General features: G+C 42.2%; 1 protein-coding gene and 1 pseudogene across 11 annotated transcripts in view; both read right to left on the reverse strand.

Annotated features, from left to right (window-relative positions):
- Positions 1-24871, reverse strand: part of CCDC30 (coiled-coil domain containing 30) — a 157166-nt gene that overhangs the window by 91616 nt on the left and 40679 nt on the right. For 9 of the 11 annotated variants that reach the window (XR_016211073.1, XM_089300839.1, XM_089300835.1 and 6 more), the window contains 2 exons: positions 23953-24068; positions 19879-19977 (listed from right to left, as the gene is read on the reverse strand). Coding sequence is in view for 9 of the 11 variants with exons in the window: in XM_089300839.1 (XP_089156965.1) it covers positions 19879-19977; positions 23953-24068 (215 nt within the window). In the remaining 2 variants the exon portion in view is untranslated. Of the gene's footprint in view, positions 1-19878; positions 19978-23952; positions 24069-24871 lie in introns of those variants that run through there. The other 2 variants (XM_089300843.1, XM_089300842.1) reach the window with 2 other exon arrangements.
- Positions 14688-18581, reverse strand: LOC149125740 (tRNA methyltransferase 10 homolog B pseudogene; annotated as a pseudogene).

Raw genomic sequence — 24871 nt, forward strand, 5'->3', positions numbered from 1 at the left:
AGATAGCTTTCCCAAATAAGATATATTTGAAATGTGTAATAATTTGCAACATATTGAATACAATAATGTATTCAGGCATTTATATACCTCCTGAGATCACCAACCAAATTTAAAATAGAAAAACACAGGAAAGGTTCAGGAAGTAATATGAGAAATGGACAATGAGCTATAAAGCTTTCCAGGGAGCTGAGAGGAGCCTACCTCACCTGTAGCCAGCAGTAAACAGGAGATGCAGTGCTTTGTTTCAGATTGCCCAATTAGCCACCAAGGACTGGAGAACAACGGTTTAACAGTTCAGAATTTTCCACATTTGGTGTTCTACTACCTGGAAGGTGGGGATCTCCAGTGCTCTGAACTAAACTGTGACTCCCAGGCACCATCTGATGAGTTTTACTGCCAACCCTGTGCACGCTTACTCAGGATGTGCACAGCCAACTGAGACTATGTACAGAATAGAACACTGCCCAGTCATCACTCTATGGGAGGTAGTTTATGTGCTCAGTGCTGGTCATGCAATGGTCCCTGTGGGTTATAATAAATCCCCTCTACATGTCTACACAAGAGGTAGTATAGTGCAGAAAATGAGCACTAGGGCCAGGTAAACCTGGATCAATTCCTGAATCTGATTCTTTCTCTGGTCAAGTTCCCTTAAGCTCTCACAAATGTGAGTGTGAAATGGCAACACTCCTAAATACCTTGGGAGGACTGCTCCAGGGATTCATGAGAGGATGTTTGTAAGGCAAATAGAGCAGACCTTGGCACATTACAGATGCTCAGCATGCTGTGGCTATCATGATTCCTGCCAGACACCTGGCACTCCTTCCATTCTAAGCATTTCTCTGAGAACATGTGTAACAACAGCACCAAGAGGCCCCACTGAGTGGTAAGTCTGCAGGCCAAGATGGGTCAGGAACACAGTTCTATCTCAAGGAGTCTGCTTGATAGAAAGGAGTGCTGTTCTACACTATTCTTCCTTTTTAAGACACAGGGATCCCTTGGCCGGCGCTGCGGCTCAATAGGCTAATCCTCGGCACCGGCACACTGGGTTCTAGTCCCAGTCGAGGCGCCGGATTCTGTCCCGGTTGCTCCTCTTCCAGGCCAGCTCTCTGCTGTGGCCCGGGAGTGCAGTGGAGGATGGCCCAAGTCCTTGGGCCCTGCACCCCATGGGAGACCGGGAGAGACACCTGGCTCCTGGCTTCAGATTAGCGCGGTGTGCCGGCCGCAGAGGCCACTGGGGGGTGAACCAACGGTAAAGGAAGACCTTTCTCTCTGTCTCTCTCTCTCACTCACTGTCCACTCTGCCTGTCAAAAAAAAAAAAAAAAAAAAAAAAAGACACAGGGATCCCCTCTTCCTTTTATTTTCAAAGGAATTATTAGGGGAAACACTGTACTAAGTACCCAGAAGTGGAGGCTCCTCTGATTGGTGGGGAGGTAGAAGACCAAGAGATTTTCATCTTTGATGCAATATCAAGGATACCTGGAAACAGCTTAAAAACAAAAACATGGGTCTTGTTCAAGTTGAGCTCTCATATTTATGAATTTGTGATTTTTAAAAAGATTTATTTATTTATTTATTTGGAAGGTGGGGTTACAGAAAGGGAGGGGGCAGAGGCAGAGAGACAGAAGTTTGTATCTGCTGGTTCACTCCCCAAACGGCTACAACAGCCAGGCTGAAGCCAGGAGTCAGAAGCCAGGAGCCAGGAGCTTCTTCCAGGTCTCCCACGTGGATGCAGGGCTGAAGCCCTTGGCCATCTTCCGCTGCCTTCCCAGGTGCATTAGCAGGGAGCTAGATCAGAAGTGGAACAGCAGGGACTCGAACCAGCATCCATATGCCATGCCAGCTCGGCAGGCAGCAGCTTAACTTGCTATGCCACAGTGCTAGCCCTGAATTTGTAATCTTACTTTCCTCATTTGTAAAGCTACACGAATAATATCTACCTCCTAGAATTTGTTAATGATAAATGAGTTAGTCAGTCCTTTAGCAGAGTCATTGCAACATTGCAAACACTTAAACATTAGTGCCTATCTGCTTTAGACAGTGTTCTCCAGATAACCAGAACCAACGGGATCATACATGGGGTGGGAGTGTGTGTGTCGGGGGGAGATGAAGAATTGGCTCATGTAATTACGGAGGCTGAGCAGACAACAGAAAACAAATGACCCAGCTCAAACAGGCAGAGAGAGTAAACTCCCTTGTTCCATCTTTTTGTGCTATTCAGGCCCTCTGCTGATTCTGTGATGCCCCCTTAAATTTGGAATCTGTATCGCAATCTGCTACAGACTCAAAGACTAATCTCTTCTGGAGATGCCCTCACTGACACACCCAGAAATAAAGTTTAACTAGATGTCTGGTATCCTGTGTTCCAATCAAACTGACACATGAAAGTAAACATCACATCATCATTTGACTTCCTTTTGGTGAGAAACAGAAGGGAAAGTCGTTAGCAATCAGGAAGGAATGACCGCAGGAGGCACCCCAGAGCCATGGCAAAGCTGAAGATCCGCACTGAGGACAGCACGGAACCACGTCAGATCTGGGAACGCGCTCTTGGGAAAGGGCTGTGCTTCTTGCCTGCTGATGACAGCACTCGGGTCACTCACTTCTGCTAGGAACTAGCCTTCAGTTACCCGTTATTATTGATATCACCATGGCCTGGTTGCCAGACACAATCCAGGAAGCTCAAGGCTTTTTCTTCATGAATGATTAAAAGAGAACACTGAAGATAAAACCCCATTCAGTTATCTCCTCTTTATTGAGGAAATGACTTTGAAAGATCATTTAACTCTGACTACTGTTTACTGATCGCCTTCTCTGGTAAACATCTTTACAGAGAAGAAACATGCACTTGCAATGTTCCTCATCACTCACTCCAGCTGTCTCTACCTGGGATGAAGAGAAAGGATCTTCAGAGGCAATATGAAGCTTCATTTTACTATTTGGGAAATCCACACATATTTCAAGTCTTGATGTCAAGGAAAAGAAAACTGGTTTACACCACAGCAGAGAGGATTATTAGACATAGGAAAAATAATTATAATACTGCGTGTTAAACATTAGAGAAAAGTGGGGCAGGTATTTAGCACAGCAGTTAAGACACCATTTGGGGCATCCACAACCCATATCTGAATGCCTGAGTTCAAGATCTGGATCTACTCCTGATCTCAGCTTCCTGCTAATGATCGGAGGCAGCAAGTGATGGCTGCAGTAGCTGGGTCCCTGCCACCCATGGAGGAGACCCAGATTGAGCTCCCAGATCGTATCTTGGGCCTGGGCCAGTTATGGTTGTAGGCACTTGGGGAGTAAACAAGAAGATGGGAGATCTCTCTGTCTCTGACTTATAAATAAATAAAAATCAAGTAAGTGGGGTTGGCATTGTGGTACAGAGGGTTGAGGCCTCTTGCAATGCTGGCATCCCATACTAGAGCACTGCTTCAAGTCCCAGCTGCTCTCCTTCTGACCCAGCTTCCTGCTAATGTACTTGGGAAAGCAGTGGAAGATGGCACAAGTACTTGGATCCCTGCCACCCACATGGAGGACAGCAAGAGCTCCTGACTCCTGGCTCCTGCCTGGTCCAGCCCTGGCTGGTGCAGCTATCTGGGGAATGAACCAGTGGACAGAAGATTCCTCTTTCTCTCTCCCTCTCTCTCTCTCTCACCCTCCAGCTATTATCATGTCCTTTGTTCTTGACTGGTCTACTTTTGCATTAACTGGCCCCCTTCCCCCTCCTGGTAGCCATAGCTTTGATTGTGCTCTGTCTTTAGAATCATCTGGTAAAGCCATGCTCCATCTCTTATTACAATTCTTTGAAAAAAAAAATGCTTTGGGATCTGGCATAAAATCTTGGATCTGGTATAAAATTTCCATCATAAGCTATGTTCTTCTCTGTAGCTGATCTGGGCACAAACCTTGGTACTCAGCAAGCAGAAATTTTGCCCAACTTGTGTTTATTTGAAAGGCAGAATGACACAGAGAGGGAAAGACAGAGAGAGACAAAGAGATCTTCCATCTGCTGTTCACTCCCCAAGTAGCCAAGATGGCTGGGGCTGGCCAGGCCAAAGCCAGGAGCTTGGAGCTTCATCTGGGTCTCCCATGTGGGTGGCAGGGACCCAAGCACGTGGGCCATCATCTGCTGGATCAGAAGTGGAGCAGCTGGGACTCAAACCATCACCCATATGGCATAGCAGGCACTTTAGCTTGCTATGCCATGACTCTGGCACCAGAAATTCATTCTTGAAAAAAAAAAATACACCTCAACCTTCCTACAGAAAAACAGGCAATGAACAAGAAAAACAAGTCACTGAAAAAGAAATAAAGTGGCATGAGGAAAAAATGAGGATGACACTTTCATCATTACAAGCAGAAAAGTAGAAAATAAATAAATGCTCTGGGACATTTGATAAGAAACATCAGAAGACTTTATCGATGGGGTGGGGTGGGGCGGATTAGGTGAGCACGGCAAGTTCCAGGGATTTCTGATGGAAAGCACTTTCCAGAATGTGCTAACATGAAGGGAATCCTCTGCAGAGTACAGCAGTCTTGCAAAACTGAGTGGATAGATAAAGGAGGCCAGGGAGGCAACATGTCAGAAATGTGTGGGGCAGTCTACCAGAGAAAAGGCAGCCACAGAGAAGGAACAGCAGAAGTCTGCACATGGTCTTCCAAGTTTTTCCTGAACACTAAGCTACATGAGAGTATGGCAAAACTCCACAAAGACAGGCAAAGAACAACGGGAAATTTCTAAGAATTCTCAGAGATCAACAGGGTTAGGAAATGTTTCAGTTCCGACAAGCCAGATTAGAGGGTCTTCATTGAGCACCTAGGGTCACACCTTAAAAGGAGCCCTATTCAACTATTCTAGCCCTAGAATACAGGTTACTTTAAATTTGCCTTAAGAAAGCTTAAGGGGGCCGGCACTGTGGCTTAGTGGGTGCTTGCATCCCATATGGATGCCAGTTCATGTCCCGGCTGCTCCCTGCTATGGCTTGGAAAGCAGTGGAAGATGGCCCAATTCCTTGGGCCCCTACCCTGGCATGGGATGACCAGAGGAAGCTCCTGGCTCCTGGCTTCGGATCAGCCCAGCTCTGGCCATTGCAGCCATTTAGGGAGTGAACCAGAGGATGGGAGACCTCTCTCTCTCTCTCTCTCTCTCTCTCTCTCTCTGCATTTCCTTCTCTCTCTGTATAACTCTGACTTTCAAATAAATAAATAAATCTTAAAAAAAGCTGAAGAACAATCCAGCTATTCAGAAAGCAATGTACTCAAGTGTTAAAACAAAGCTCAATACTTTTTTTTTTTTTTGACAGGCAGAGTGGACAATGAGAGAGACAGAGAGAAAGGTCTTCCTTTTCTGTTGGTTCACCCCCCCAATGGCCTCTGCAGCCAGCGCGCCGTGGCCGGTGCACCGCGCTGATCCGAAGCCAAGAGCCAGGTGCTTCTCTTGGTCTCCCATGCAGGTGCAGGGCCCAAGGACTCGGGCCATCCTCCACTGCACTCCCGGGCCACAAAAGAGAGCTGGACTGGAAGAGGAGCAACCAGGACAGAATCTGGCTCACCAACCGGGACTAGAACCCGGTGTGTCGGCGCTGCAAGGCGGAGGATTAGCCTGTTGAGCTGCGGCGCCAGCCAAGGTTCAATACTATTTTAGCAAGACAATAAATTCAGTCCTTGATAACATCAAATTCATAATATCCAACATCCAGTAAAAAATTACCAGACCAGGCCAGCACTGTTGCTTAGTGGGTAAAACTATGACCTAAGATGCTGGTGTCCCATATGGGTGCTGGTTCACATCCTGGCTACTCTACTTCCAATCCAGATCCTTGTTAATGTGCTTGGGAAAGCAACAGAAGATGGCCCAAGTACTTGGGCCTCTACCACCCACATGAGAGACCTGGATGAAGCTCCTAGCTCCTAGTTTCAACCTGGCCCAGCCCTAGCCATTGCTGCCATCTGAGGAGTGAACCAGTGGATGGAAGATCTCTCTCTTTGTCTCTCTCCCTTTCTCTCTGTAATTCTGACTTTCAAATAAATAAATAAATCTTTATTTAAAGAACTACTAGATCCACAAAGAAATAAGAAATTGTGACCTTAGTAGGAAAGAAGTATCAATCAACAGAAATAGGCCCAGAAATGACAGTGGATCTTTTTAGAGATATAATTAATTTTTAAAATGGAAGATATATATATAGTATATATATTTAAAGATTTATTCTATTCATTTGAAAGGAAGAGTTTCAGGGAGAAAGAGAAAGAGAGTGAACGAGTGAGAGAGAGAGATCAAAAAAGATCTTCCATCCTCTGGTTCACTCCCCAAATGGCTACAAAGGCCAGGGATGGGCCAGACATATTGGAGTGCCTGGATTTGAGTCCTGATTTGGCTTCCTATTCCCGAAGCTTCTTCCAGGTCCCCCATGTGGGTGTAGGGGCCCAAGCACTTGTGCCATTTTCCACTACTTTCCCAGGCACATTGGCAGGGAGTTGGATCAGAAGTGGAACAGCTAGGACTCAAAAGGCTTTAGCCATTAGGCCACAATGCTGGCTCTGGGAAATATTTCTTTTTTTTTTTTAACTTTTATTTAATAAATATAAATTTCCAAAGTACAGCTTATGGATTACAATGGCTTCCCCCCCATAACGTCCCTCCCACCCGCAACCTTCCCCTTTCCCACTCCCTCTCCCCTTCCATTCACATCAAGATTCATTTTTGATTCTCTTTATATACAGAAGATCAGTTTAGCATACATTAAATAAAGAGGTGGAGGTGGAGGGATCGGCAGCCAACCCAGGAGGGACCAGCAGCAAACCCGGGAAGGACCGAGCAGACAAAAGAACAGCGCAGGGTCCTGTGTCGTTCCTCCACGAAGAGGGGGAGCGACACCCCCTGAGTTCACTGACTCTGATAATATTTATACAAGGCCATGGTCAAAGTGGAAGTTCTCTCCTCCCTTCAGAGAAAGGTACCTCCTTCTTTGATGACCCATTCTTTCCACTGGGATCTCACTCGCGGAGATCTTTCATTTAGGTTTTTTGTTTGTTTGTTTGTTTTTTTGTTTGTTTTTGTTTTTTTTTTCACCCAGAGTGTCTTGGCTTTCCATGCCTGAAATACTCTCATGGGCTTTTCAGCCGGATTCTGGGAAATATTTCTAAAAATGACTAACAGAGTTTCTAGAGATGGAAAATTCAGTATGTGAAATGAGTAATTCACTGGATGGAATTGGAAGCATAATAGACATGACAGAAAAAAGTGAATGACTTGAAGGTACAATGATAGAAGTGATCAAACTGAAACAAAGGGAGAGAAACTGGGAACAAGTGAACAGAACCTTGAATATCATACCAAAAGATGTAGTGCATATGTAGTGGAAGTCACAGAAGCAGGGTAACAAACATTTTTTGGAAAAAATAATAACAAGAAGTGGACACTGTGGCACAGTCAGTTACGTTGCTGTTCGGGCCACCCAAATCCCATATTTGAGTGTTGGTTCAAATGCAGGATAGTTTGCTTCTGATCTAGCTGCCCGCTAATCCATCTGGAAGGTAGCGAATAATGGCCCAAATACTTGGTTCCTTGCCACCCACATCAGAGACCCAGGTGGAGTTCCTGGATCCTGTCATCAGCCAGTTCCAACCCTGGCTATTTTAGTCAATTGAGCCATGAACTGGTGGATAGAAGATTCTCTCTCCCTCCCCCCACCCCCCGTCTCTTTCTCCCTATCTGTCACTCTGCCTTTCAAATAAATAATATTTAAAAAATGACTAAAATTTTTCTGCATTTGATAAAAACTATAAACCTACAGAACCAAGAAACTCAAATACTTCTAAGCAAGGTAAATAGTAATAAAACCAAGGCAAATTATAATAAAACTACTGAAAAAATGCTGCAAATGCCAGAAAAAAAAAAAGAAACAGCATGCATAAACAAAATTGACTACAGATTTGTCAAAAACCATGAAAGCAAGTAGACAAAGGAGTGGTATCTATAAAGTAATGAAAGAAAAATGTCAACTTAAAATTCTGTATCTTGGCAAAATATTCTCCAAGAATGAAGACAAGAGGAAGATGACAGAGAGGAAGCATCAGACATCTGTCTTCCCAAATGGACAATAATACCACTGGTGGAATCTGCCTGATGTAGCTATTCTGGCACTCTGGAATCTATTGAAGGTTTGCAATGTTTAGAGGAGCTTTTTTTTTATGACAAATTGATGTTAACTTTAATTTAGCTCTCAGCTCAGCAGCAGCTATCCATCCTCTATCCCTTAGTCCCATGAGGGAGCATGCATGAGTTCCTTGAGTGACTTGCATTTAACCTGGAGGAGCCAGGATGGACAACAAGGACCCTGTCCTTCAAGTACTGGGGATCTGTGTTCTGATGCATGATTGCTGCTTCTCCTTTTGTAGGCGACAACACTGAGCTGGGCAGTCATTTTGCACCTTCACATCCAACCTGACTGACATCCAGGGAATTTAAAGGACCTCCAGCCTTTTTGGCTTCCCTTTCATTTTTCTCTTTTTCCCTTCTGAGAAGCCAGACACTAAAGAGTAGGAGATCCAAAAGCAACTGCAATGCAGGGGAAAGTAGAAAATCATCACCTATGCCAAAGGGAAGAAACATGCTCAGTAAAGACCCAATTTATACCTCCAGTTAATCCTACGGCAATCAGCCGGCGCCGTGGCTCAATAGGCTAATCCTCCACCTTGCGGCGCCGGCACACCGGGTTCTAGTCCCGGTTGGGGCGCCGGATTCTGTCCCGGTTGCCCCTCTTCCAGGCCAGCTCTCTGCTATGGCCAGGGAGTGCAGTGGAGGATGGCCCAGGTGCTTGGGCCCTGCACCCCATGGGAGACCAGGAAAAGCACCTGGCTCCTGGCTCCTGCCAGGATCAGCGCGGTGCGCCGGCTGCAGCGGCGGCCATTGGAGGGTGAACCAACGGCAAAGGAAGACCTTTCTCTCTCTGTCTCTCTCTCTCACTGTCCACTCTGCCTGTCAAAAAAAAAAAAAAAAAAAAAAATCCTACGGCAATCAAAAGCAAAACAGGGGAGGGTATCTGACATAGAGGTTGAGAGTCCACATCCTATATTGGAGTGCCTGTGTTTGAGTTCTGATTCAGCTTCCTACTCCAGCTTCCTACTAGTATGCACCCTAGAAGATTGCAGGTGATGATGGCTTACGTGGTTGGGTTCTGCCACCCACACAGAGACCCAGACTGAGTTCCAGGCTCCTGCTTTGGCGTGGCCCAACCCCAGCTATTTGGAGACTCTTGGGAGTGAACCAGCCAATGTAGTCTCTGTCTGTGTCTCTCAGTCTTTTTGCACCTCAAATTAAAAAAAAAAAACTTTTCAAAAACAAAACCAAATGAAAACAAAAAACAGCAAACGCTGAGGAAGATAAGGAATCTGATTCCAGTGTTACCACGATATTGTATTCATTCTTTATAAAGATTTATTTTATTTATTTGAAAGACAGAGATAAAGAGAGAGGTAGAGACACAGAGAGAGGTCTTCCATCTGCTGGTTCACTCCCCAGATGGCCGCATCAGCCAAAGCTGTGCTGATCTGAAGCCAGGAGCCAGGAGCTTCTTCCAGGTCTCCCTCGTGGGTGCAGGGGCTCAAGGACTTGAGCCATCCTCCACTGCTTTCCCAGTCCATAGCAGAGAGCTGGATCTGAAGAGGAGCAGTCGGGACTAGAACCAGCGCCCAAATGGGATGCCAGTGCTTCAAGCCAGGGCTTTAACTTGCTGTGCCACAGTGCCTGCCACCGTGATATTGTATTCAAAAGTCCAATTTTCAACAACCCTAAGAAAACACAAGGCATACAAAGAAACAGGGACATAGATGGCTTATTCAAAAGGAAAACAAACAGAAACTGTCCCTGAAAAAGATTCTATGGCAAAGACTTAAAAACAGCTGTATTATAGATGCTCAGAGAGGGGCTGGTGCTGTGATGTAGCAGGAAAAGCTGCCGCCTGCAGTGTCGGCATCCCGTATGGGTACCAGTTTGAGTCCCAGCTGCTCCACTTCTGATCAGCTCTCTACAATGGCCTGGGAAAGCAGTAGAAGATGGCCCAAGTTCTTGGGCCCCCACACCTGCATGGGAAGACCTGGAGGAAGCTCCTGGCTCCTGGCTTCAGATTGGTGCTCTGGCCACTGCAGCCAATTGGGGAGTGAACCATCGGATGGAAGACCCCCCCCTCTCTCTCTCCGCCTCTCCTCTCTCTGTGTAACTCTGACTTTCAAATAAATAAATAAATCTTTTTTTTAAAAGATGCTCAGAGAACTAAAGGAGACATGGGTGAAGTCAAGAAAATGATCTTTGAGCAAAACAGAAATATTAGTAAAGAGGGGCAGGAATTTGGTCCAGTGGTTAAGATATTGGATTCTATTGTCCTGTACTGGAGTGCCTGGGTTTAATTCCTGGCTCCTGCCCCTGATTCTAGTTTCTTGCTAATGCAGGTCCTAGGAGCTGACAGTATTAGCCTTAATGGTTGAGTTCCTGCCACCCATGTGAGAAACCTGAATTAAATCCCTGGCTCCCAATTTTGGCCTGACTGAGGTCACTGTAGGCATTTGGGGGGTGAACCAGTGGATGGTAACAAACACACACACACACGTACACACACTCACTCTCTCTCTCTCTCTCCCTCTCAAATACACAAAAAATTTAAATTTATTTTTAAAAATGTTTTAGGAATATCAATAACACTTTTTAAAAGACTTATTTATTTATTTAAGAAGCTGAGTTACAGAAAGAGACAGATAGACAGAGAGAGGTCTTCCATGCACTGGTTCACTTCCCAAATGGCTGCAGTGGCTGGAGCTGGGCCAGTCTGAAGCAGGAGCTTCTTCTGGGTCTTCCTCATGGGTACAGGGGCCCAAGCACTTGGGCCATCTTCTGCTGCTTTCTTAGGCCATTAGCAGGGAACTGGATTGGAAGTGGAGCATCTGGGATTTGAACTGGCACCCATATGTGATGCCAGCACCACAGGCAAAGGCTTAACTTACTATTCCACAGTGCTGGTTCCAATAAAAATATTTTTAGAAAACAGAAAACAAAAAGCAATTTTAGAGCTAAAAAGTACAATAACTAAAATAAAAATTCACTAGATAGAATCAAAGGTAAATGTGAGCAGGCAAAAGATTCAGATTAAAGATAGGACAACTGAAATTACTGAGTTTGAGGAACAAATGGGGAAACTTAATAAAAGTGAATAGTATCCAAGGCACCTATGGGACACTATCAAGTGGACCAACATACACATTGGGGGAGTTCCAGAAGAATGGTCAGAGAAAGAGGCAGAGAGATATTATTTGAAGAAATAATGGCTAAAAACTATCTAAATTTTATGAAAGGCATGAATATAAACATCCAAGAAGCTTAACAAATTCCAAATAAGATGAACTTAAAGAGAACCATGAGATGCATTATAATCAAATTATCAAGCCAAAGACAAGGAGAAAACCTTGAGAGCAGCAAGAACGATGTAGTAAAACTGTCCTTCAAAAGTGAGGGAGAAATTAAGGTATTCTCAGTTAAACAAAAACTAAGGGAGTTTATTATCATTACATGACAATAAACAGTAAAGGATTCCTGTGAAAACGAAAGGAGAGTAGGGGGTTGGTGCTGTGGCATAGTGGGTAAAACCGTTGCCTGCAGTGCCAGCATCCCAGCCCAGTTCAAGTCCCAGCTGCTCCACTTCCAATCCAGCTCTCTGCAATGGCCTGGGAAAGCAGTAGAAGATGGCCCAAGTTCTTGGGCCTCCACACCTGCATGGGAAGACCTGGAGGAAGCTCCTGGCTCCTAGCTTCAGATTGGCGCAGCTCTGGCCATTGCAGCCAATTGGGGAGTGAACCAGTGGATGGAAGACCTCTCTGTCTCTCTGCCTCTCCTTTTCTGTGTAATTCTGACTTTCAAGTAAATAAATACATCTTTTTAAAAAGAAAAAAAGAAAGGAGAGTATATACTAACCAAAGTCCTATGAAATGAATAAAATTCTCAGTAAAGGTAAACATATTGGCAATTATAAAATCTAGTATTATGTTTTTAATAATAATACATCCAAGTATTATTATTGGAGTGCTTGAGCTTGGGTCCTGCTTCTGCTCTCCATTTTAGCTTGGGCCCCTGTAACCCACGTGGAAGACCAGGATAGACTTCCTGGCTCCTGGCTTCAGCCTGGCCTAGCTTTGGCTGTCATGGGCATTCAGGGAGTGAATGAACAGGTGAGAGATATCTCTGTCTCTCCTTCTCTTCTTTTTTTCTGTTTCTCTGCCTTTCAAATGAATAAAGTAAATAATAAATAAATGTTCTTAGAAATTATGAAAAAGAACTAGAAAAAGAACAAAATAAACCCAAAACTAGAAGAAAGGAAATAATATCAATTATATGAAAGATAATAAAAAAGAAAATAAAATAATAGGAAAAATAAACAAAATCAAAAGTTTGTTCTTTGAAAAGATCAACAAAATTGACAAACCTTTAACTATGTTGACTAAAAAAAAAGATAAGACTCAAATTGATTATACCAGAAATGAAAGTGAGAACATTACTACATATTCTACAGAACTAAAAGTGATTGTAAGAGAGCACTATGAGCAATTGTATGCCAACAAATTGGACAACTGACATGAAATAGACAAAATCCCAGAAACACAAGACCTACCACAACTAAATCACAAAGAAATAGAAAATCTGACAAGGCTAAGAAGGAGACTGAATAGGTAACCAAAAACTCCCAACAAAGATATCCCCAGATATGATGACTTCACTGTGAATTCTACTAACATTTAAAGAAATAATGCCACTCCTCATTTTCTGAAACAATTGAAGCGGGGGAGGGAGGTCTACTTCTTAACACATTCTAAGAGACCAGCATTACCTTGAAAGCAAAGCCAGATAGACGCCACAAAATGGGGGCATTTGGCCCAGCAGTTTAGTTGGCAGTTGGGACACTTGCATCCCATATTGGAGTGCCTGGGTTTGAGTCCTGGCTCCGCTCCTGATTCCAGCTTGATATGATAATGCGCATGCTGGGAGACAGCACGTTACATAAGTTGGGTCCTTACTACTCACAGAGGAGACCCAGTCCTGACTTCAACCTGGTCTAGCCCAGGCCATTGTGGGCATTTGGGGAGTGAATCATTCATTGGTTGGGAGTTTTTCTCTTTGTTTCTCCGTATGTCTCTCTGTCTCCCAAATAAATAAATTTAAAAAGATACCACAAGAAAACTACAAAACAGTATCCCTATGAACACTGATGAAAAAAAATCTTCAATGATATATTAACAAACTGAATTCTGCAGTCTAAAGGACTGTAAATCATATCCAAAAAGAATTTATTACTAGAATCAAAGATGGTTTAGCATACAAAACTCAATCAATGTAATATACAATATTAGCAGAATGAAACCACACAATCATATCAATTGATGCAGAAAATGCATCAATTTCCTTTCATGAAATTTTCCTTTCATGAAAAAAAATACTCAACAAACTTAGAACAGAAGGAAACTACCTCAACTTAAGAAAATCCATATGTGAAAAACCCACAGTGAGCATTGTCCTTAAGGATGAAAGACTGAAAAATTTTCCTCTAAGATCAGGCAAAGATGTCCACAGCTAACATTTCTATTCGACACACTACTAGAATTATTAGGAAAAGCAATTAGACAAGAAATAAAAGGCATTCAACTTGGAAAGTAAGAAATAAAATTAGTTCTGTTTGCATATGATATAATCTTGAATGTAGACACCCTAAAGATTTCATTAAAAAACTTTTATTTTTTTTTAAGATTGATTGATTTATTTGAAAGGAAGGGAGACAGAGAGTGAGTGAGCTTTCATCTGCTGGTTTACTCCCCAAATGGCTGCAACAGCCAGGGTGGCCAGGTAGAAGCCAGGAGCCAGGAACTTCATCCAGCTCTCCCATGTGGGCAGCAAAGACTCAAGTACTTGGGCTATCATTTGCTATCTCCCCAATGTATTAGTAGGGAGCTAGATGGGAAGCAAAGTAGGTGGGACTTGAACCAGCACTCTGGTATGGGATGTGGTTGTCCCAAGTGGTGGCTTATCTCACTGCACCACAGTGCTCATCTCCCCCACTTCCCCAAAAGACCTTTTAGAACTTAAAAAAATCAAGCATAGCAGCAGCATGCGAAGTCAATACACAGAACTCAGCTGCATTTCTAGGGGGAATGTTTTTTCTGTCAAGGGGCATTTGGATGTTTATAACATCATTTGTGGGCCATACAAAATTATCAACTTAAAAATTAGGCTGCTATAGATTTACTGAATTTGGAGTCCTGCTTGTGATTACTTTGGCTAGGCCAGACCAAATGATTTTGTAGGCCTTACATGGCCCACGGGCCAAACATTCCCCATCCCTGCTGTACACTAACAATGAGCGATCTGAAAAGGAAATTAAGAAAGCAATTTCACTTAACAATAGTATCAAAGACAATAAAATACTCAGGAATTAATGGTGAAAGACTTGTACAATGGAAACTACAAAACATGCTGAAAAAAATTAAAGAAGATAGGAATAAATATGGATTAAAAGATTTAATATTGTTAAAACATCAACACTGCCCAAAGCTGTCTATGGATTCAATGCAATACTTACCAAAATCCCAATGCTTTCTAAGTAGAAAAATCTGACCTAAAATTCATATGAAATCTCAAAGGAGCCCCAAATATCCAAAAACAATTGAGAAAAAAAATTTGGAGGATGCATATTTCATTATCTTAAAACTTAATTTAAAGCTGCAGTATCAAAAATAGTGTGGTACTATATGGCCTGGGAAAGCAGTATAAGATGGCCCAAGTCCTTGGACATCTGAAACCACAAGGGAAGACCCAGAAGAAGCTCCTGGCTCCTGGCTTTGGATCAGTACAGATCCAGCCATTGCAGCCAAATGGGGAGTGAACCAGCAGATTGAAGACCTCTCTTTTCATCTCTGCCTCTCCTCTCTCTGTGTAACTCTGACTTTCAAATAAATAAATCTTTTAAAATATAGTGTGGTACTGGCATAAAAATATATACCCAGGGAATAAAACAGACAGTCTAAAAATAAGTCCTTGCATGCACAGTCAAATAATTTTCAACAAGGGTGCCAAAGCATTCATTCAATGGATAAAGGAAACAAATGATGATTGGAAACAACATCTACATGAAAATAATGAAGTTGAGCCCTTGCCTTATATCATAGATGAAAATTAACTCAAAGTGGATTAAAAAAAATCTGGAAGGGATAAAATTGTGAAACTAAAACACTTAAGAAAAAAACTTAAGGGAAAAGTTTCATGATGTTATATTTGATGATGGTTTCTTGGATATGACATCAAAGACACAGACAGCACCAAATGAAATAAACAAATTTACTTCATGAAAATTAAAAGTGTTTAGGGGTCAGCGCTGTGGTGTAGCAGGTAAAGCTGGCGCTGTGGTGTAGCAGGTAAAGCCGCCACCTGCACTGTCAGTATCCCATATGGGTGACAGTTCGAGTCCCAGCTGCTCCAATTCTGATCCAGCTCTCTGCTATGGCCTGGGAAAGCAGAACAAGATGGTCCAAGTCCTTGGGCCCCTGTACCCATGTGGGAAGATCCAGAGGAAGCTCCTGGCTCCTGGCTTCAGATCAGCACAGCTCTGGCCATTGCAGCCAACTGGGGAGTGAACCAGCAGATGGAAGACCTCTCTCTCTGCCTCTCCTCCTTTCTCTGTGTTACTCTGACTTTCAAATAAATAAATAAATAAATCTATCTTTTATTTTTATTTATTTATTTTTTTTGACAGGCAGAGTGGACAGTGAGAGAGAGAGAGAGAAAGAGAGAAAGGTCTTCCTTTTGCCATTGGTTCATCCTCCGATGGCCGCCGCAGCCGGCGTGCTGCGGCCGGCGCATCATGCTGATCCAAAGCCAGGAGCCAGGTGCTTTTCCTGGTCTCCCATGCGGGTGCAGGGCCCAAGGACTTGGGCCATCCTCTACTGCACTCCCGGGCCATAGCAGAGAGCTGGCCCAGAAGAGGGGCAACCGGGACACAATCCGGTGCCCCGACCGGGACTAGAACCCAGAGTGCTGGCGCTGCAAGGTGGAGGATTAGCCTATTGAGCCACAGTGCTGGCCTCAATCTATCTTTAAAAAAAGAAAACTAGAAGTGTTTAAATATCAAGATAACACTATCAGGTCAGGCGTTGTGATATAGTGGGTTATGCTAGTTTGAGTCTAAGCTGTTCCACTTCTGATTCAGATTCCTATGTGCGTGATCCAATGCCTGGCCAGAAGACTGCCTGCCTAGCCTATGCAGGAGGTCAAGAGGGCATGGCACACCATGCCTCTAGGGGAAAACCCTGGTTGAGGACTCAGCACACTGAGATCCACCCATGACCCGACTGCTGACGGGTGGTAGTGACCCCAGGCACATTTCCCCCACCCCACTTCCTGTTGAAGGGCCTTGTACTAGGTAAATGGCTCCTGAGTGTGGCCAAGACCTATAAGACCATCAGGAAGGCTATGTAGGCTCCATGACCTTCAAGCTAATTGGAGAAGAGTAGAGGTGCCAGTATCTGCTTTATCCTATAGAATTAGTGTTGCACTGAGCTAGCTACTCCCCTTTGCCTGCCCTATAAAAGCTTGTGCCTGGTTGTTTTTTTTAAGTGATTAAAACATGAATTATTTATTTCTGGGATTTATCAATTATCTTGACCCCAATTAACTGTGGATAAGAGAGGACTACTCTATGTGAAGAATCTAGTTTGTAAAAGTCTAAGAAGGATACAGGGCTATTAATACAAATCCTCTTGCTAGGATCCTGCCATTGGGAAGAGAGAAGCTCTCTTTGCCCATACTCAGAACAAGGGAGAACAGGGCAAGAGCCACAGGAGGGAACAAAGTGCTGTGGGGTCTCAACGGAGAACCAGGTTGGGACAGGCTATTCCTTACAAAGCTGTTTAAAGCTCATTACTGAGTTGTGGGAAAAATCAGCATGATCAGAAGAAGCCAGAGAACTGCATACATTTTTATGATGCCAATTTAGTGAAAATTCAATTCTTGATGTAACAATAAACAGTCTCTAAGTCTTTGACAAACAGGGACAGGTGAATCAACACATACAGAGCCATGTAGTTTTAGGGCTAACTGTTATGTAAAATTTTTACTTAAAATATATCTAGTCACTTTTGGTAAGCTAGGCACTATAGGAGATAAGAAGGGCATAAAATGTGGTCCCTGTCATTGGTAGGTTATATCCTATGAAGATCAAAGACATCAAGTAAAGGTAAGTGTGTCCACTGCCACCCTCTACCCTGCTCTTTGGTGAGGACGACTGCAGCAGCTGCAGTGTTAGACTGTCCATCATTCTACCGAACGGCGCACAACATAGCCTTTTCCTAAAGACTCCTTTCTTCAAGGCTTCAGGCCAATTGTGAGTCTCAGAGTAAGTGGCCAGGACATCAAATACTTGGTTGATGGCCAGTATCTCTGAATGATAGTTTTTCCGATTCTTGCATCTGACCATGAATTCCTGTATTTTCAAGCAGGCTGTCTTGACAGAGTGTTCCCAAGCCTTTTGAAATATTACTTTCTTCTGAATACTTTCATCCACAAGTCCATTAAGGATGTAAACTTTGTTTAGAGTAACATCTTCAAAAGCATGTTCTGAGTCAGGAGTCAGGTAAACTAGGGTTTCCAAAGGAAATAAGTTAAAGTAGTTTTCTTCTGTTATGTCTAGCAGGTAACCAGCAAATCCATCATTCATCCGCAAACACTCTTTATAGAGGGGCTGTCTGTTGTAAACTCAGTGAGGTAGACCCAAAATGGCCTGTCAGCCTTCTCGTTTGAACCATACAACCTTCAGATCTGTCCAGCCAGTCTACTCAGTTGCTTCTTTGACATATGGTGGGTCATACTCAAATCAATACAATCTTGGTCCTTGGGTTAAGGCTCTCAGAAAACGTGCTGGGGCAGATGTCTGGAGTTTCTGCATGATTGGCTTTTCTTTCTTTTTCTTCTTTTACTCTTCTTTGCTGCAACGATTTTTTCCCAACGCCTCTGTTTCCTCTGGACATTTTTTGAGCACTATGATGCACTGCCTGTGGGTAGGGTCTCTCTCTCACTGCACTTGCATCCCATGTCAATCTGCAGAAGCTGGGAGCTTTCAGAGATTCCATCTTCACATGTGTCTTCCAGGATGCCTTCCTGCTCCTGCAGAACAGCTGACTTTGTCTTCTGAGCACTCCCTTCAAATTTCCACTCCATGTACTTAGTCCCCGGTCCTGATGCCATCACCTCATGCCATGCCTGACTGTTAATAAACGGACATGTTCACTGAAACTGTCTCTGGTACTTCTTGTCAAAGGACGCTGTCGCCCCACCATCTCAAAAGTGTGGGCCTTGCAGGACAAGCCCACATTTCTGCTGATGCACTTGGGAAGCAGGAAATCATGGCTTGAGTCCCTGCTACCCACATGAGAAACCTGGTGGAGTTCCTGGTTCTTGGCTTCAGCATGGCCCAGGCCTAGCTGTTGTGAGCATTTGTGGAATGAACCAGTAGATGGAAGATCTTTCTTTTTTTCTCCCTCTTTTTCTGTCACTTAGTCTTTCAAACAAAAAAATAAATATATCTTTGAAATAAATCATAAAACCCAGAAGAAGGAAACAACTGACTTTCAACATGTTTCTGGAATAACTGGATATACAATTGAAAATAAATGAAACATAACCCTTATTTCACAGTATATACAATTATCTGAAATACATCAAAAGACTAAATCAGGAAGCTAAAATTGTAAATTTTTTAGAAGAAAGGATAAGAAACATCTTCTGTGCCTTTATGGTAGACAAACACTTCTTAGTCTTTTATATCTTATTGCAAAATTATAAAGGAAAATATTGATGAATTGTCCTCAAATTTTTAACCTCTATTCTTCATAAAATACTTTTAAGAAAATGAAAAGACATGACACAGACTGGGAGAAATCATTTGTAATACAAGTCTTCAACAAGTTCATGGAAAACACATGTTGTGAAAAAACTATGTGTGGATTTCAAATTTTTTGCACCCAAATAAGCCAATCTTTTAATTCCACTTTCCACAAACTTCTTGAAGACCTCTTGTACATAACCTAACAAAGGACTGGAATGCAAGATACATAAGGAATTTCTCCAATTCAATATAAGGAATGCATGTGACCCAATTAAAACTGAGCATAAGATTTGAACAGATGCTCTGTAAAAGCATAACACAGATGGCCAATGAACACATTAAAACATATTCATTGTCATCAGAAACACTCAAAAGGCAATTAAAACCACAGTGAGATACCGCCAACAGGTCTACTAAATGGACATTAGTGCCCGCTTCAGTCTGTCTTAGGTTGGACTGCTTTGCCCACTAGTTCAGAGACTAATCATGCAGAAGTAACTAGAGGCTGTACACATAAAGGCCTTCACCTCAGTCATTCTCTACCATATTTTATTATGTCTGGTATGGTTCCAACTACACCCAGGCCCCAGGATTGGCTGATTCTACAAACCAACTGTATGTGATCATTTAAAATGCTCAAATTGGTTGTATATTTGTAATGTTCTTGTGTGTGTGTGTCTGTGTGTAAAGCAAAAATCCACTATATTATTGAGTTAATTGCTCTTTGTGGGGAAGAAGTGAACAGAAACACATCTTCTGTACTTCAACTTCTTCTACTCTAACTGGTTGTGCAATAACAAAAAAAAAAAAAAAAAAAAAAAAAAAAAGAAGAAGAAGAAGAAGAAAGAAAAAAAAAGCAGTCCAGTAAAAAGACAGCAAATGTTTAGCATCAATTGGTCTAGTATACTCTATAAAAATGCAACTCACCAAAAAATTAGAAATCAGAAGGAAGAGAACTTAAAATACCTGTACTCTCTGTTCAGCACCTGCAGCTTTTCCAGGGGAGTGGTTTCCAAGTTGTTTATTCTCTTGAGATTCACACATCGCTCCTTTAAGTCTTTCAACCTTTAATACAAAAGTAAGCAGTTTGTAGACTTCCTAATTTTTGTTTGATGACAATATTGTTTTGTTTTAAAATACACAGTACATGAATACATTCTTCTTGCAAAATTTCAACAACACATAGCTACAAAATAAAAAGTGCATTTTCCCCCATGTAACAATTCTTTTCTTCCTCAAAGTAACACTGCTTGGATACACCCTTCCAGAACTCACCCCCCTCCCTCTCTTTCTGTCTCTCTCTCTCTCTTTCTCGCACACACACACATATATATACACACACACACAAAATACAATCATACGTGTGTTAGATACATAAATTTATCAATAATAAGACAACTTGAGTAATCTCCATTGTTTTATTTATCCTTTTCTATAATTGCATTTTACAGCATTACTTATTTAGCATTTTAATAATTTAATAACATTTTTTATTTGAGAGATATTTCTCTCATCCTCTGGTTCATTTTCCAAATGCCCACAACAGCCAGGGCAGGGCTAGACCAAAGCCAGGAGACAGGAACTCAATCTGAGACTCTTATGTGGTGCATTACCTGCTACCTTTCAGGGTGTTCATTAGCAGAAAGTTGGAATCAGAAGTGGAGTCAGGACTTGAACCCAGTCACTCCAACACGGGATGCAACTATCCCAAGTAGCACCTTAACCACGTAATGCCAAACACTGCCTCCCATTTTAAACATTTTTAAGTTCATGGTTCAGTGGTAACGATCAGATTCGCATTGTTGAACAAGCATCACCACTATCCATCTCCAGAACTTTTTTTTTCCTTTTTGGTAAAGATTTACTGTAGTTATTTGAAAGGTGGAGTTATAGACTGAGAGGAAGATACAGAGAGAAATCTTCCATATGTTGGTTCACTCTCCAAATGGCTGTAATAGCCAGGGCTGGGCCAGGACAAAATCAGGAGCCTGAAACTCCAACCAGGTCTCTCATGAAGATGGCAGGGGCTCAAGTACTTGGACCATCTTCTGTTGCTTTCCCAGGTGCATTATCAGGGAGCTGGATTGGAAGTGGAACACCAGGGACTTGAATGACTCATATAGGATGCCAGTGTTGGATGCAGAGACTCAACCCATTGCACCAAAATACTGCCCTCCCCCTCAGAACTCTTTTCATTTTGCATTGAAACTCTATACTCGTTAAAAAATAACTCCACATTATTCTCTCCCGTAGGCCCTGGCAACCATGATTCTACTCCCTGTGTCTATGATTTTGACTGTCCTAAGTGCCTAATATAAATGGAATCATACAGGATTCGTCCTTTTGTGAGTGTGTTATTTCATTTGGAATAGTGTCTTCAAATACATTCAGAGGGTAGGGGATGGGAGCCCAGTGCTGTGGTACAGTGGGTAAAGGCATCCACCTGCAGTGCTGGCATCCCAATGGGCACCAGTTCGAGTCCTGGCTGCTCCACTTCCAATCCAGCTCTCTGCTATGGATTGGAAAGCAGTAGAAGATAGCCCAAGTCCTTGGGCCCCTGCACCCACATGGGAAGACCTGGAGGAAGCTCTAGGCTCCTGGCTTAGGATTAGCTCAGCTCCGGCCATTGTGGCCATTTGGGGATTGAACCAGCAATTGGAAGACTTCTCTCTCTCTCTCTCTCTCTCTCTCTCTCTCTCTCTCTGCCTCTCTGTAACTTTGTCTTTCAAATGAATAAAAACGGACTCTATGGGAAACGGTGACTTGATCAGCATAGTCCTGACTGTTAATGAACAACTTAATACATTATCCCTCTTAGTAGTTTTTTTGTCTGTTCTACTTAATATGACTGGTTTAATTCTGTAATTAATACACAGTTATTCTTAAGTGTTAAAAATTAACTGAAATGAGATCCCTGTTAAACATAAGAGTGGGAATAAGAGAGGGAAGAGATGTATAATTTGGGACATGCTCAAGCTGACTTGCCCCAAATGGTAGACTTAAAAACATACCAGGGGATTCCAATTCAATCCCATCAAGGTGGCATGTACCAATGCCATCTCACTAGTCCAAGTGATCAATTTCAGTTCACAATTGATCATAATGAAAGGACTAAGAGTCAAAGGGAGCACATAAACAAGTCTAGTACCTGCTAACACTAACCGATGGAATAAATAAAGGGGAGAGTGATCCAACATGGGAAGTGAGATACTCAGCAGACTCATAGAATGGCAGATGTCCTAAATAGCACTCTGGCCTCAGAATCAGCCCTAAAGGCATTCGGATCTGGCTGAAAAGCCCATGAGAGTATTTCAGGCATGGAAAGCCAAGACACTCTGGCAAAAGATCTCTGCGAGTGAGATCCCAGTGGAAAGAACAGGTCTTCAAAGAAGGAGGTACCTTTCTCTGAAGGGAGGAGAGAACCTCCACTTTGACTATGACCTTGTCTAAACAAGATAAGAATCGGAGAACTCAGAGGGCTTCCATAGCCTTGGAAACTCATGACCGGAGCATAGGGAGACTACTGATGCCATAGACAGGAGTGTCAATTGGTAAAGTCAACAACAGGAGTCACTGTGCACTTACTCCTCATGTAGGATCTCTGTCCTTAATGTGCTGTGTATTGAGATTTAATGCTATAACGAGTACTCAAACAATATATTTCACTTTGTGTTTCTATGGGGGTGCAAACTGTTGAAATCTTTACTTAATGCATACTAAACTGATCCTCTGTAAAAAAAAAAAAAAAAAAAATTATCAATTCCCAACTTGACTCTCACTGGGATTAAACATGACAATAGGTCTGCTCTGATTTCATCATCATTTAAAAAAATCATCTATTATTTTTCACTTTATGTTTCTGTGTGGGAGCAAACTGTTGAAATCCATACTTAATGTATACTAAGCTGATCTTCTGTATATTAAGATAATCGAAAATGAATCTTGATGTGAATGGAAGGGGAGAGGGAGTGGGAAAGGGGAGGGTAGTGGGTGGGAGGGACGGTATGTGGGGGAAGCCATTGTAATCCATAAATCGTACTTTGGAAATTTATATTCATTAAATAAAAGTTAAAAAAAAAAGAAAAAAAATAAAATAAAAAAATTCACCCATGTTATAGCATGTGTCAGAATTCCTGTATTTTCAAGATTGAATAATATTCCATTGTATATATACTGTATTTTGCTCATCTATCGATCCATCTATCAATGGATGCTTGAGTTGCTGCCATCTTTGGCTATTGTGAATAATGCTGTTATGAATGTGGGTAAATACACATATCTTTGAGTCTCTGTTATAAAATCTTTTGGATATATACACAGAAGTGGGATTGTGAGATCACATGACAATTTACTTTTGAAAGAATTGTCATACTGTTTTTCACAGTGGCTGTAGTACTTTATATTCCAACCAGCAATGCCCAGAGGTTCCAATTTTTCCACATTTTTATCTGTATTTGTTATTTTCTATAGTTTTGATAATAGTCATTCTAATGAGTACTTATTCATTCTTGCAATAAAATCTCTTGTGCACCTAGTATTATGCCAAGCATTCTGTTTGACACTAGAGATAAAATTGTGAAATGAGTATGAACTAAAATAAATAAACTTCCAAATTCTGGAAGTATATATTAAAATCAATAAATTGCTAAGGAGAAATAGTTTAAAAACTAGGATACAACTAAAGATTTATATCAGAAATGTCAAACTTAATCCTATTAGAGCAAATATGTTAACTACAAACTATTTTCTAGATCCTTACTAAAAGGAAAAAAAATACTAGATTTATACTTAAACATTAATCTTACTGCTTAGCACAAGTGTTAAAATGTATAAAATATAAATATTGATATAATGCATGTAAGGCCAAAGTTGGCATCTAACTGGAATGTTACAGTCACCAGGATCAGATCTCACTAATGGCCAACTCAAGCACTATCTACATTGTTCAAGCTACTGATTGTTTTTGTATACATATTTAAGGACTAAATCAAATACAATATTGTTATTGTTTACACATTCTAAGGATTAAATCAAACTTACCATTTCCCCAAGCACCTTTTTTTCTGAGTCAAGTGATCGAACCCGATTTCTTAAAGTCAGTATTTCCTCATCCAGTCTCTGATTATGTTCTTTTGCTTTCTGTAGGTCAATTGCATCTAAAATAGAGAGAACACAGTTTACATGGCTGGATCAAAGCCTTAGTTTGGGGTAGGGCTAGTCCTGCTCCCTTGTCAGTCCCACCATGTGTCTGTATGGGGCTCTCTCCACAGGACAGTGGCTAGACTCTCTAGTCCCAGAATTTTCTACCAAACTGTTGAAGCAGAACAGAAAGCTTTGTATTTTTTTAAATAAGGTTTCTTCTCCTCCTCCTTCTTCGTTTTTAAAGATTTATTTATTTATTTGAAAGGTGGAGTTACAGAGGCAGAGAGACAGAGGTCTTCCATCTGCTATTACACTCCCCAGGTGGCCACAAAGGCTGGAGCTGTGCCTATCCAAAGCCCGGAGCCAGGAGCTTCTTCCATGTCTCCCACATGGGTTCAGAGGCCCAAGGACTTAGGCCATCTTCTACTGCTTTCCCAGGCCATAGCAGTGAGCTGGACTGGAAGTGGAGCAGTTGGGACTCAAACCAGCACTCATATGGGATGCCAGCACTGAATATGGGGGCTTTACCCACTATGCCACAGCACCAGCCCCAAGTTTTGTATTTCTTACACTATACTAATGTGCTGGACATTCTGAGTATAGGTTTCCAGTAACACAGACCCTTCTTGGGCCTGGAATTCTAAACAATTGAGCCTACCTTCTAAAAGCTAAACCATCAAGAAAGTCATCTTCCTAGCTTGCTTTCCATTCTGCCTCTTTTATATACCTGTTGGACACTTCTCTTCCACTCATCAACAATAAGACCTTCATAAGATCACACCTAAGAGCAGGGAGTGAATTTTCGAGTTAAATAAAG

The sequence above is a fragment of the Oryctolagus cuniculus genome, chromosome 7, assembly GCF_051225735.1.
Source record: "Oryctolagus cuniculus isolate XC-2025 breed Fujian yellow rabbit chromosome 7, ASM5122573v1, whole genome shotgun sequence".
Taxonomy (NCBI): Eukaryota; Metazoa; Chordata; class Mammalia; order Lagomorpha; family Leporidae; genus Oryctolagus; species Oryctolagus cuniculus.